Here is a 14015-nt window from a genome sequence, read left to right on the forward strand (position 1 = left end):
AATGTTTGTTTTTAAAGCTCTTAACGGCCTCGCCCCATCGTATTTATCTGAGCTGTTAACAGTCCGCAATCCAGGTAGAGCTCTGAGGTCAACAAATCAAATCTGAGGTCAACAAATCAAGTACATTTACATTTACATTTACATATAAAGGCTGAATTCAAAATCAGCTGGATTTGCTGCATTATTATTCTTTGAACAGGGCCTGGCTTACGGGAAACAAGTATCTACTATCAGGGGAATCTGTTCCAGAATTGCCTTACATAATCATTACAGTGATGAGAAACGCCTTCTTGTTGCCAATAACTATGCACTCTTATCTTTTACTGGCAGCTTACTTGTGATTCAGTGGCTCCAGGCTGAGGATGGTAAACAATGACTGAAGCGTCTCACTGCCGCCCTCTGCTGGTGATACCAACGTAACAACAAGCGCAAAGGAAGTGTACGTGAAGTTTGTGATTTCTGTGGTGAAATATTGGAAAAGATAAAAATGTTTTTAAATAAATATATATAATCGAATTAAATTAGAAAAATACAAATAAAACTTTAAACAGTATAAAGTCTTTTTTAACGAAATGACACCGTATGGGAACAAAATATCTGCTCTCGTTTCCGGGGGAACGTTTTGTTTGCGGATCTTCTATCAACCGTCAACATGTAGCCGGCAGCTTTTTATTACCTTTTCCAAGGAAATCCGAGAAACAAGGTAACAACTGACTAGTTTATTTAATCATTTTAGCGAAAGTTGGTCTTTGTTGTCTCTCAAACTGAGCGGAAGGAAAACTATTCCCACTTCCTCACGTTTTCTCATGCGTCAACGGCAAGTTGCGTTTAAAACAGATAATAACTGCTTATCCAGTTTATTTTTATTGGTAAATATGCGTAATAAAGGTGGCCAAACACACAAGTGATACGGCTATTTTAAAGATTAGCTTCACATGTTAGTCCATGTAAAGGTAAAACAGCAAAAAAGCATTTAAATGGGTTAGACGAAGTAGAAAACATGTCGGAACATGTCCAAGACTCACCTGTGAGGGCCAGTAACCTGCAGCTGACGTCACAGAGCAAACAAATACGACCACTGGCCACTTATGGAGGAAGTTCATTCAACTCTCTTATTCTGTGGAAGAAAAAGAAAGTCTCAGAAATTAAATGACCTCAAAACAAACACAAATATGTAAATGAAAAAGCAGTTAAAGAAGGCAGCGCTTCATAGGCTGTTACACCTGGCTGATTGATAGGAAACATGGCCCCAACAAGAGAGCTGTCAGTGGAAATAACAGAAAGGATGATGAAACTCCTTCAAGAAGGTAATTCAGCTCAGAGTCTGACAAAAGATGTCATATAAAATATTTAGTTCAAACAAAATGGGAGGGTTGGACAAAGGAAACGTGCAGGTCGATCAAGGAAGACGTCAAAGTGTCAGGACAGAAAACTCAAAGGAAAATGTCTGACAATAGAAAATATGTACAACAAAAGAAGTTAAAAACCAGTGGGAAGAAACAGGAGACAACTTTGTGAGCAAACTTTAAGAAACAAGCAGAAGAAAGTGGGATTTCCATCCAGAAAAGCCGAATATAAACCACCTAAAGAGAAGAAAAGCAGGTCACAGCGGGCTGAAGGAAACCAGCACATTTCCACCATCACTGGGGATATGGGGCTGATGGCAGGTAAAGGACCAGAGGAGATGGCAGCCATTACCTCTGCTGTAGATGTTCAGCTGGACTCTGATGTTTTACACACTTTCTGTTTAAATTTCATCAGTCAGAAGGAGGTTTGATGATGCTGAGCTCATTTTTCAGGATGATAATACATCACAGAGCAGAGAGAGTTCAGACTTTTCCTCAGAAAGAGGAATAAACTCAAAGACATGGACGGTAAAGTTTAAATTGGAAAGCCAGTTTGGTTTAGAAATCTGTGTATTTGGATGTTTTTCTCCACAGAATTTAACAGAATTTTAGGGGGGCACGTTCTCTTTATATTCTTTTATGTATTTTTAATGCTTCTTACACTCCCTGCTGTAATGCTTTTATTTTATGTGAAGCACTTTGAATTGTTTTGTACATTAAATGTGCTATACAAATAAATTTGATTTGATTTGGTCAAATGAGACAGCAGGGGGCACCAGAGAGCAAAGGTTAGGGCTGCTGGTTTGTAATAACTCAATGTAATCAGTTATCAAATATAATATCAAAAAATGAAAATAGAAAATGATGAAAGTCTACGTGGGAAACGGGGGATTAAAAAGAGACTGATTTTCTTATCTTTACTGTGTCTGACAGGCTTCATCATGGACGGAGCTTCCAACAGTGATGCAGCAGGTGAGCCGACTGTGGCCGCTCAGGTTCCTTTCCTCCACTTGTGTAACACTCTGGAGAAAATCCAGAAGTCTAAACTTCGTCCGGATAAATCCAAGATCCTCGGGGATTTCATCGAGTCGTGGCGGAAATTTCACTCTGCCCTCCACAAAGACCACCCAAAAACCCAAGACTCCTTCTATCCTGCCATCCGCCTCATCGTCCCCCCTTTTGAACGCGAGCGAATGGCGTACGGCATCAAAGAGAGCATGTTGGCCAAACTCTACATCGATGTTCTGGGGCTCCCGAAGAATGGCCCAGAGGCCAACAAGCTGCTGAACTACCGCGCTCCGACAACATCCCAGGGAGAAGCTGGAGACTTTGCCGGCATGGCGTACTTTGTGCTGAAGAAACGCTGCAGCAGCGAAGGGAAGCTCAGCATCAAAGAGGTCAACGACTTTCTGGACTCGGTGGCTATTAACAACGCCAGTAAGCAGAAGGATCTGGTGAAGAAGAGTCTGCTGCACCTCATCACGCAGAGCTCCGCTCTGGAGCAGAAGTGGCTCATCAGGATGATCCTGAAGGACATGAAGCTCGGCATCAGCAAGGAAATTGTCCTCCAGGTCTTCCATCCGGACGCTGCCGAGCTCTACAACGTCAACACGGACCTCAACAAGGTGTGCCAGCAGCTCCACGACCCCGCTGTGTCTTTAAGTGAAGTCTCCATCGGACTCTTCTCTGCCTTTAAGCCCATGTTGGCGGCCGTGGCCAACATTCGCGGTGTGGAGAAGCAGATGGGCAACAGCCCGTTTTACATCGAGACCAAGTTGGACGGGGAGCGCATCCAGCTGCACAAAGACGGGGACGTGTACAAGTACTTCAGCCGCAATGCGTTTGAGTACACACAGCAGTTTGGTGGCTCACCCCTGGAGGGGTCGCTCACCCCTTACATCCACAATGTTTTCAAAAGCCACGTCGTGAGCTGCATCCTCGATGGCGAGATGATGGCGTACAACCCGACGGCGCAGAGCTTCATGCAGAAAGGGAGCAAATTCGACATCAAGAGGCTGATGGACGACTCGGAGCTGCAGACGTGCTTCTGTGTGTTCGACGTGTTGTTGGTCAACAACCAGAAGCTTGGCAAAGAAACGCTGAGGAAGCGCGACGAGATTCTTCAGACCGTTTTCACCCCGGTCATCGGCAGGATGCATCTGGTGCCGAAGACCGAAGCCAGAACCAGGCAGGAGGTGGTCAATGCCCTCAATGACGCCATCGACACCAGGGAGGAAGGGATCATGGTGAAGGATCCGTTGTCCATCTACAAGCCTGACAAACGGGGGGAGGGCTGGCTGAAGATAAAGCCAGAATACGTGGATGGCTTGATGGACGAGCTCGACCTGCTGATTGTGGGCGGTTACTGGGGAAAAGGTCGGCGTGGCGGCATGATGTCCCATTTCTTGTGTGCTGTTGCTGAAGCTCCAAAGCCCGGCGAGAAGCCATCGGTTTTCCACTCCTTCTGTCGCATCGGCTCCGGCTACACCATGAAAGAGCTGTACGACCTCGGCCTGAAGCTCGCCAAGCACTGGAAGATCTACCGAAAAAACGACCCGCCGGCGTCCATCCTGTGTGGAACGGAGAAACCCGAAGTCTACATCGAACCCTGCAACTCGGTCATCATCCAGGTCAAAGCCGCTGAGATTGTCGGCAGCGACATGTATAAAACCAGCTGCACCCTGCGCTTCCCCAGAATCGAGAAGATCCGGGACGACAAGGCGTGGCACCAGTGCATGACTCTGGCGGAGCTGGATCTGTTCCGCGGCAAGGCGTCCGGGAAGCTGGCCTCGCGCCACCTTCACATCGACAACAGCGAGCCGCAAAGGAAGAAGCGCAAAGTGCCGAGCAAGGCCAAGAAGGTGGTCGGCGTCATCGACCACTTCAAGCCCCAGGACCTGTCCGAGGTTTCCAAGGAGACGGATCTGTTCGAGGACGTGGAGTTCTGCGTCCTGAACGGCACCGAAGACCACCCAAAGTCTGAGCTGGAAAAGGGCGTGGCCAGGTATGAAATTAGACTGAGGAACTTTGACCGGTTCAAGACAGTGGAAATGAGCTTTAAACACTGATTTATTATCATCTTCTAAGTGGATTTGGTCAACAATCACTCATTTTCATAACTAGTAGATACAGAGTTTTAGGGCTGAATAACAAGCGATGACAGACCCCCTCTGCTGTGGTTTTTTTACATTATTTACAGGAAAAGGGGAAACCACACGTACAGCTAGCTTAACCAGCTGAGCTGTACGGTGCCTCCGACATGCAGTGCACAGATGCATGTTATTTAACTGAAACTAACACATCCTACAGATGGATTGTTTTGTACATGCACGCTTTTAATTAAGCATTTAAAGGGATAGTTCGCCTCTTTTTACATAAAGCTGTATGACATCCCATATCAGCAACATCATTTATGAACATTTTCTTACCCCCTGCTGCGTCCCGTGAGCCGAGTTCCAGCCTCGTTTTGGTGTTGATGAAGGTAGTCCGGCTAGTTGGCTGGGGTTTAAAAAATAAAGCGTTTTGCTTCTAAAAACAATATGCGTTCAAAAGAGTAATACATTTGCATCACAAAATCGTTCTCCAGGAAAAAGTCAGACCTCACAATCGCCAACGATTGATTTCGTCAACGCCAAAACTCGGCTGGAACTCGGCTCACAGGACGCAGCAGGGGGTAAGAAAATGTTCATAAATAATATTGCTAGTATGGGATGTCATACAGCTTCATGTCAAAAGAGGCGAACTATCCCTTTAAGGTTAATGCACAGAAAAACAACCCAGTTAAAGTAACATCAGCTGAACAGCCATTCGGCGGGAGCTCTCACTGCCCGACCCGACGATGATTTAACACGATGAATCGACTGGAAAAAAGTCTACACACCAAAAAGATGAGACGGTCACAGACGCTCTGGATGTTCCTGATGGCTGAATGTTGTTTTGGTGAATAAGAGCCTTTAGGAAAAGGGACATTTTTGTCCCCTTTTAAAACGACCTAAAACATCATATGTTAATATTTTTCTCTTTTATTCCACTTCAGTTCTGATCATAACTACCAAGTTTTCAATTATTTTCAAAAATTTAACCCTTTAAATACTGGTTTATATGATGTAAACGCCAATTTCTGTAAAAAAAAAAAAAAAAAAAAAAAAAAAGACTCCTTAATTTCTGAAAAGGGACATTTTTGTCCACTTCTAAAATGATCCCCAAAGTACCATATGTTAATATTTTTTTCCACTTTTTTTTCATAAATCTTTTCTTCCACTTCAGTTCTGATCATAACCACCAAGTTTTCAATTATTTTCAATGAAAATTAACCCTTTGAATACCAGTGTATATGAGGTAAACACCAATTTCTGTAAAAAAAACACACACAAAAACTGCTGTATTTTCAATGTATGCAGTGCAAAGTGAAATATTCTATGGGGGATTATTAGGTCTGGGATATGTCATTGATGACCAACAACATCAGTTTTTACAGCTTTTTAGTTTTTCTGCAATGGCAGATTACAGAAACGGCTCCCATAGACATCCATTATAATGAATGGATGAGTACAATGAAAAATTGCATTGTACATGATGTGTGTTTAAAATTCGAAAAAATTAGTCAAAAATGCACAACTGGACCAAATATGATGAGTATCACTATTTCCAGTGTGAAATTAGAGGAGAAAGTACACCCCAAGTGGACAAAAAATGTCCCCAATCAGGGATTAGGGTTAAAGGGCGCTCCAGGATTACGGTGCGTTTGAACGGAGCCCATCAGAAATTAGTGCTTCATGTTGTCATTTCCATGCCAGGTGTGGAGGTTTCGTGGTACAGAACCCCGGACGGGACACTTACTGCGTGATCGTCGGCGTGGAGAACATGCGCGTGAAGAACCTGATTTCGTCGAACCAGCACGATATCGTCTGGGCCTCCTGGCTGCTGCAGTGCCTGGACCAGAAGGAAGTGGTGCCATGGCAACCACGCCACATGATCCACATGTCGCCCTCAACCAGGGAACACTTCGCCAGGGAGTACGACAGCTACGGCGACAGCTACTTCGTGGACACCGACGAGCAGCAGCTGCGGGAGGTGTTCGCCCGGATCGGTGACGCGGCGGCGGTGAAGGTGGCGCAGGTGGAGGAGCGCTACAGCTGGGATGACCTTCCCACCAGCATGTTCAGACCCTTCTCGGCTTATGTGGACGCCTTTGCCGTCATCGGAGACCCTCAGAGCGCCATACCTGCCACCTGCCTGGGCATCAGGGCGCTGGAGTTCCGCTACCACGGAGGGACGGTGGCGCGGACGCTGGAGGAGGGAGTTTCACACGTTATTATCGAGGAGGAGACGAGACTTCTGGATCTGAGGACTCTGAGGCGCAGCTTCAGGAGGAAGTTTAAGATTGTAAGAGACTCGTGGGTGACGGATTCAATCAAAGCAGGGCATCTGATGGATGACACTGACTACTGGGTTTAAAGTTTCTGGGCTAAAGGCCCCTTTTAGTGTTTTAATTTAAAGTTAAATAAAAGGTAGAAAATGAAAAACTTAATGAAAGTCACTTCTCAAGGTTTTCATACAATAACGTTTGCGTTCTTAATGATTGACGAAAGATTGTTACTGGTTTTAAATCACTGGGCTGCTGTAAAAGCAACAACAAAAGGATTTTATTCTGTCTTATATAAGTAAAGTTGTAGTATTAAGCATTTAAGCTACTTTCCCTTCAAGCTTTTGGATGAGCAGTTATTAAACATTTTCTGAATTCTTTTAACTTCATCAAAAATAGATTCAGAAAAAATTACTTTCACAGTTGAAGCAGCAACATTTTCCATTATACAGCTCAAGCTTTTATGAACCTATCACCTGTTGTTGTAATGTGAATAATAAAATAAATCCTCTTTCACTTTGAAGGTTTTATTTTATCGGGACAGAAGAAAGTTATCTGGTTTTTTTTTTAACAGAACTGAAAATGTTCAATTCAACCTCGGATGAATAAAAACACATGAAATACTGTATTACGCTGTGTCATTGTTTGTTTAATATAAACCAAAATGCAGAAGCAGTGTGTGAAAAACCGAGTCCACACTTACTGTTTCTACGGGAATTAAGAGGGTGAGAAGCAGCCGTCACTCTCCAGAGAGAAAGATTATTCACAGGTGGAAAACATTCAGGACAGCTGTCAATCTTTCCAGGAGTGGACGTCCCAGCAAGGTCACCCCAAGGTCAGAAACCCAAGAGCTACATCTCAGACTCTGCAGGCCTCAGTTAGCATGTTAAAGGTTAAAGGTCACCCCAAGGTCAGAAATCCAAGAGCTACATCTCAGACTCTGCGGGCCTCAGTCCGCATGTTACAGGTTAAAGGTCATGACAGCACAGTTCTAAAAAGAACATGGCAGCACAGCTTAGGTTTGCAAAGCTGCATCTGAACAAACCACAAGACTTCTGGAACAATGTCCTTTGGACAGACCAGACCAAAGTGGAGATGTTTGCTCATAATGCACAGCAGCACGTTTGGAGGACACCAAACGTGCGTATGTTCCTACGAGGGTAGGAACATAGATTGACGGTAAATCGAGAGCTTCGCCTTCTGGCTCAGCTCCTTCTTCACCACGACGGGCCGGTGCAGAGCCCGCATCACTGCAGACACCGCACCGATCCGTCTGTCAATCTCCTGCTCCATTCGCCCCCTTACTTGGGGAAGGATCTCATTCCCGAGTAAGTCATTTAATGCTCTATAATTGTGTTGCTTTCCTGTATGTACAGTATAGTTACATAGCTTGTTACCACAACAAAGGGTTTGTATTGTTAGCAGCTATCGTTAGCAGCTAACGTTAGTTAACGGTTAGCTATGCAGCTAACAGCATCTGCAAGCTCTTATCTGTGTCAACTGGGCTGTTGGAGGTGTTTGCATGCCCATGAGATGGTTAGCTCGCTCATTTTAGACCAAAACCCCCGACTTCAAGCTTCCTGAAGAAGAATGAATCCGCAAATTCAGTGCACTTCATCAGGATAATGATTCATTTATGGTTCCAGAGTCAAAGCGGTCAGTCTGTCTGTGTCGTTAGCTCTGCAGCTAATAGCTCAGTCACTGTCGCTAATGTAACAGTAAATAGCATGAGGTATGCGAGTGGACACCTCATTTACTGTAACGCCAGTGTTGTGTACTTATTTGTTGTTTTGATAGCCGTCCTGCTGTTGGTGTTACGGCGCGCACGATATCTGCCTTTCCCCTGATTGAAATGACTCGCGCTACGTGCATCTTTGCAAACCAGAGCAATCTTTGCCCCGCCTTTCTCCTCCTAATTTGCATTTAAAGCTGCAGACCCTAAACAGCTCATTCTGAGGATCCAAAGGAAAGCTCATTTTTGGGACTGGCTGTAATTCTGCACCAAGGCAGAATTTTGGGGAAAAAAAACTCAGATACAGTATAAGGGGACCACTAAAGCCTATAAAAATATATAAAAGCCTCCATTTATTTTCATGCCATGGCACCTTTAAGTACAGCTCAACAACCAAAAACTACACGCTGACCCTTTTTAATGAGAAAACAAAAGCTTCCAACAGCTCCCTTTGAATCCATTTATGTGTTTACATGTTGAATTTCAAACTGACGAATCACCATTGTGGCAGAAGCAGGAAATACGTTGTTAAAACTGGGAGGTAAGAAGCGTCTGAGTGCAGCGATGGCCTTTAGCGCAACTCTTCAGCTGGCAGGAGGAGGACCAGGTGCACTGCGGGGGGTACGTTAAAACCGGTTTGGCTCGAGGCCGGCCGACAAAGACGTGGCCGTGTTTTCCTGTCTTCAAAAATGTCACCACCGTGTCTTGGGACTCACCGATACGTTCTAACCTTCATCGCCATCATCTCTGGGGTGCAGGCATCTGCCTGTGGCGCCCTGGGCGTTGTTGTGTGCAAATGCCGTGTGAGAGCATTTCAAAGTTAAACTGGTGAACTACCTGTTTTCTAATCATGTCAACAATGGCTCTTGTTGACATGTGTCCTTTTTTGGCATTTTATCAAAGCATTAACCTTGTAGCACCCAGGCATATGAATAATCATTGAAAAAAATCATTTTGGCTCTTCTTGCATCTTTTTGGGTGGGAATAAACCAATATTTTTGGAATTTTTGGAATTGGGCTATTTTTGATCATTTTAGGCAATGTTGCATATTTTCAACTGTCGGCTTTCCTGATTCATTTTGTTCACAAAACAAAGTCATTCTCTGCAGATCGTTTGGCAAAAAAGGTATAGTGAAAGTTCACCGGTAACTGCTGCTACCACAATAAAATGTATATAATAGACCTTTATTAAACATTCTTAAAACAAAGTGCGGTACGCAACCATCGTAAACTTTCCGTTCAACAACAAATCAAACAGATTTCAAAGATCTTTGTTGTGAAAAAGGGAAGCACATAAAAAATGCAAAAAATGTAATGTAAATAAAAAATGTGCAAAAAAACAATCATAATAATACATTTTGGAGACCTGACCTCCCATTAGCGCTGTGAAAGGTGGACAAAGCAGACCACACCAAACGAGACCAGAACGAACTAGAACAGACCACCGCAAAGCAGAGTGTAATTCACTGACCCAGAAAATGATTGCTGTGACAACTGTCGGCACATAAAATGTAACGTAAAAAAATATTACACATGAATGCAAATAATGTATGTAAATTTAAAAAATCAAATAATGTAATGTAAATAAAAATATAATGTAAATAAATAAAAAGCTTGTTGCATATCTGCAACTGTGGGTTCTACAAGGTTAAAACACTTTCTACTAAAGAAGCTCAAAGGTGTGACGAGAAAAGGACTTTTTTTAGTGCTTATAGAATAAAATGTGACCCCCACTAAGCATTCTGTAACCCATCGCCCACTCTAGACTATTTCCAGGTGACTGACTGAGCGTTTGATTGACAGCCTTTAATTAGAGGTGCTCAACCAGTGCTTAATCCCATGTAGCGCTGTGAATTCTGAAGTTTTCACAAGCCCAACTTTGTCCGTCTGAAATGACTCGAAAAAATCTGTCCCGAGGATCCGGAGATGGATAACTATCAGCATACCCCGACAGGATTTCAGCTGTAATCAGGCTGGTCATAGCAGCGGGAGAGCATTGGACATGAGCACAAACACATCTTTGGAAACGGCCCCCAGACGACCAGCAGCTGCATGCACTCAGCTGAGATAAAAGAGCTCCTGAGGAGAGCAAACACAGGCTGGCAGCTCAATAGGAAGGTTGGCTGCAGCAATCAGCACGAGTGAAAGTATAACCATCAAAAACAACAGTAAATTACTTTAAGGTTTAACTTGTAAGCGGGTCAGTGCAAACTTTACAAGCAGAGCCACTGAGTAATGGTTTCATTAGATAAATGTACCCGTTTACAGAATTAAAGAACATTCTCTGTCCCATAAAATCTAAAAAATTCTTGCATAAATTCTACTTTCTTTTTTGAGAAGTGATGCTGCCATTAAATTCTTCGGTTGATGGTAACTGGGTTACTAAGTTTTAAAGGTTCATTGTGGTGATTTAAAGATAGTTAGTTATAAAGTTATTCTTAATCATTTTAAAGTGAAATAAGGAAATAAGCCAGATAAGCAACAACCTGTGCAATTGGTTTAGATTCAAATTAATCGTAATAAATGCTTCTGCTTGAGGAAAACAATTTCTAAGTCAGCTCGTGCAGTGTTTTAAACCCCCTTTCGTTGTATTTTGACTCTTTATTTGTTCTCCTGTTGATCTAAACTGTTAAAGGAGCTTTTACGACAGAAATCACAAGCTTTGAATGTGAAGTGGAAGTTCCCGTATATTTGGTCAATTTTCAGCGAAATCTCTCTAACTTGATGCGCCCTTGAACGACGGTTGCGGCGAACGCGGTGCGCGCGCATAACGTCATATTAGGGGGGAGAGAGTTTCATCAGGCTCGCGAGATTAAGAAGGAAAAACAGGATATTGACGGGCATGACGTACAAAATAAAACTTCAATTAACGTTAAACGGAACAATTTTTGCTCAACAACGTTGATTTTAAATAAATGTTTTCTGCCTAAGAAATACGGAAAAATTGTTGGCAACTTACTTCACTGAGCCGGATAATGCGCATCCTGTGTAGCCCAACGGTCACTTTAAAGGGTCACTTTTATGAGGGTCATAAAGGGTCGAACCGGGAATTAAAAGCTTTGCTTTATGTTCGGAGTTTCTTCTTTCACATATACTTTTGTGATGGTTTAAACTTCAGAAAATGATTAAAAGTAAGATGAATTGAATAAACGTATTCTGTTTCAATTCTAAAACACTAACACGTATTTTTTTTAAAGAAGTGGGTCCAAACAACTAAAAATAAACAGGCAAATCGACAAAAAGAGCAGCTTTCGTGCGATATTTTGAGTCTTAAGACCGGAAATACCCCCGTGTATCGTGGCGTGCTTGACGCAGGCTCCTGCAAACACACACCGTCTCTCAGCGAACATGGCGGCAACTTGACCACGGTAGCGAGATAAAGACGGCGAGGGCTTGAAAAAGGAAAAGAGGTCTGTTACAGGCTGCAGGCCCATCCGCCGACACAAAGGCAGACTCCTTCGCCATGTTGGAAGACGAAAGCGCCCTTGTCCCTGCACGACCGAGGCCGGGGAAAACGTAAGCGCGTCGGTGAGTGTTTCTAAAAACGGAGTCGAGGCTACGCAGAGGAGCGGAGCGGCGCGGCGCGGCGCGGCGCGGCGAGGAGCTCAGGGCGGACGGGAGGACGGCGACTTCACCGGTCAGCCATGGGGGATGCGGCCCGTGGTCCCCTGCGTGTGATTTCCCACCCGGCCCACGCTCATTTTGATGGGAATTACCGCTGATCTCGAAGGCAAGCCGGGACAACCCACCACCCGACACTTGAGGGGAGGAAAACGCGAAGCGCTCCCGACGTCAATGACTGTTGCGGCAGAGGAGCCCCCACGGTGGAGTCGGCCGGTTCCCAAAATATGACCAGGGGTGCTGGGACGTGTTGGCAGCAAGAAGATGACGACGGCTTCCAAATCTGGCTAGAGCCCCCGCGCGACAACCAAAAGCCATTCACCGACTCAGAGAGGGCGCAGAGATGGCGACTGTCCTTGGCATCCCTCTTGTTCCTCACCATCCTCCTCTCTGATCACCTGTGGTTCTGCGCCGAGGCCAAACTGGCCCGGACCCGGGACAAGTACGCATCCTCCCACCTCCTCTCACCCCAGACCCACTCAGCACACAGCAGCCTCAGAGGAAACCCACATGCTATTTTTATAGGAAACTCTACCAAACATTTGTGGCGGCTTGAAACTTGCCACCAGGATAGTTTATCTAACGACTGCTTTACTTTCGCGAACGCAGATGATTTGTGCAAGGGCCTTTCCGACAAAGAGGGGACGCGGGCTGTAAATATGAGCGATTTGTACCTCTCCTTTTGTAACTCCTACTCTCTGCTGGATTTGTTTAACGGCTCGACAAGTCCGGACAATTTGAACTGCAGCCTCGACGTGCTCGGGGATGGCGACACCACCAGATGCAGCGAGTGCGTCCAGGCGTACCAGCGCTACGACCAGCACGCCCAGGAGAAACACGAAGACTTTGAGCTCCTGACTCAGAAATACGAGCCGGGGGCATATTCAGTGCGGACGTGCATGGAGCAGTGCAAGGTAGGCTGCAGAGAGGAAAAAAAAGGGGGGGAGGGGGGGAGGAGGGGGGTGATGTGGTGGCCATCTGTTGATTTGGGCCCGGATAGATGCCAGTTTTGGTCCTCCTGCTCCTGTCGCCATGGAGACGGATGACAGATTCAAGGAGACTCCCGGCTCCGGGCCTCATGTTCATTCATCTCCTCATTTGTATTTAGGCCCCATGCTAATGTGCAGATGGAGGCCCTGCTAGTATTTTATTTCCTCATGCCTCTGCCTTCCTCTCTTTTACTTAACGCTCTCTTCTTTGACTTCTTCAAAAAAACGCCTCTCGAGCTCATGATCCGCGATCGATTCCTCAGATGAAGGCTTGTTGGAATCGCCACCAGCCTCGCGCTCACAACACTGCCTTTTATAAAGAGGCTGATGGCTTTTGCAAACAACACCGGTGGTGCGCGCGCGCGCGTGTGTGTGTGTGTGTTGTGGCAGTTCGCCAGGTGTTCATCTTGGCCAGTCTACTCCATATCGAGAGCGTTTCATTAAAGTCAAGAGGTGGTTTCCCTGCCTAATGTGCCGGAAGTCTTTTTCCGCTCCGCCTTGTGTTTGCTCATTATAGATCCGCACGTAGGCCTCTGCTAGGCCCGGGCTCGCTGTTTGATTGCCATGCACTGTTTACCAGCTCGTGACAGAGCACGGTGGGTCATAAGTGGGTTGTAATGGGTGTCCAGGGAAACGCGCAGGCCGAGTGCCATTCAGCACCGCGGACAGCTCTGCGGGAGCGGCGGAGCTGTCCGCGGTGCTGAATGGCGCTCACCCGGCTCCATTCACAGAAGCCCTGGCCAATCCCAGATGGCCTCCATTCACCCAACCAGTGTTAGAGATACATGCACAGGCGAGAACAAATCTAATCAGGCCATCTGCCTGCTTTTATAAATTCAGTGCGTTTCGCCTCACACGGTGGAAGAACATCTTAAAAGCCAACACTGTTATCTATTGTGTGTGTTTACTGGCTTTCTTTTGCGTTTTCTTTTCCTGTTGGAGATCTCGGGTTGTTTCAAACA

The 14015-nt window shown here is 45.3% G+C and overlaps 2 protein-coding genes across 3 annotated transcripts in view; both read left to right on the forward strand.

Moving 5' to 3' along the window:
* Positions 1-629: 629 nt before the first annotated feature.
* lig4 (ligase IV, DNA, ATP-dependent) lies at positions 630-7328 on the forward strand. Of its 2 annotated transcripts, none has more exons than XM_075477799.1 (3): positions 630-703; positions 2280-4350; positions 6143-7328. In XM_075477799.1, exons 2-3 carry the CDS (start codon positions 2288-2290, stop codon positions 6801-6803), a joined length of 2724 nt encoding a protein of 907 aa, XP_075333914.1. In that variant the 5' UTR covers positions 630-703; positions 2280-2287; the 3' UTR covers positions 6804-7328. The 2 variants fall into 2 exon arrangements, with proteins under 2 accessions (XP_075333914.1, XP_075333913.1); XM_075477798.1 differs by lacking the exon at positions 630-703 and adding an exon at positions 739-1667.
* Positions 7329-11782: 4454 nt separating this feature from the next.
* Positions 11783-14015, forward strand: part of nalf1a (NALCN channel auxiliary factor 1a) — a 53560-nt gene continuing 51327 nt past the window's right edge. Inside the window, exon 1 of the mRNA XM_075477801.1 lies at positions 11783-12978. Coding sequence (XP_075333916.1) covers positions 12292-12978 — 687 coding nt within the window. The 5' untranslated portion in view covers positions 11783-12291. The remainder of the gene's footprint in view (positions 12979-14015) is intronic.

This window comes from Odontesthes bonariensis, chromosome 11, assembly GCF_027942865.1.
Source record: "Odontesthes bonariensis isolate fOdoBon6 chromosome 11, fOdoBon6.hap1, whole genome shotgun sequence".
Lineage (NCBI taxonomy): Eukaryota > Metazoa > Chordata > Actinopteri > Atheriniformes > Atherinopsidae > Odontesthes > Odontesthes bonariensis.

Excerpts from the sequence above, each read along its gene's own strand:
- lig4 (XM_075477798.1), top strand. Across the intron at positions 4,351-6,142 it reads CTGGAAAAGGGCGTGGCCAG|GTGTGGAGGTTTCGTGGTAC; the intron begins GTATGAAATTAG and ends TTTCCATGCCAG.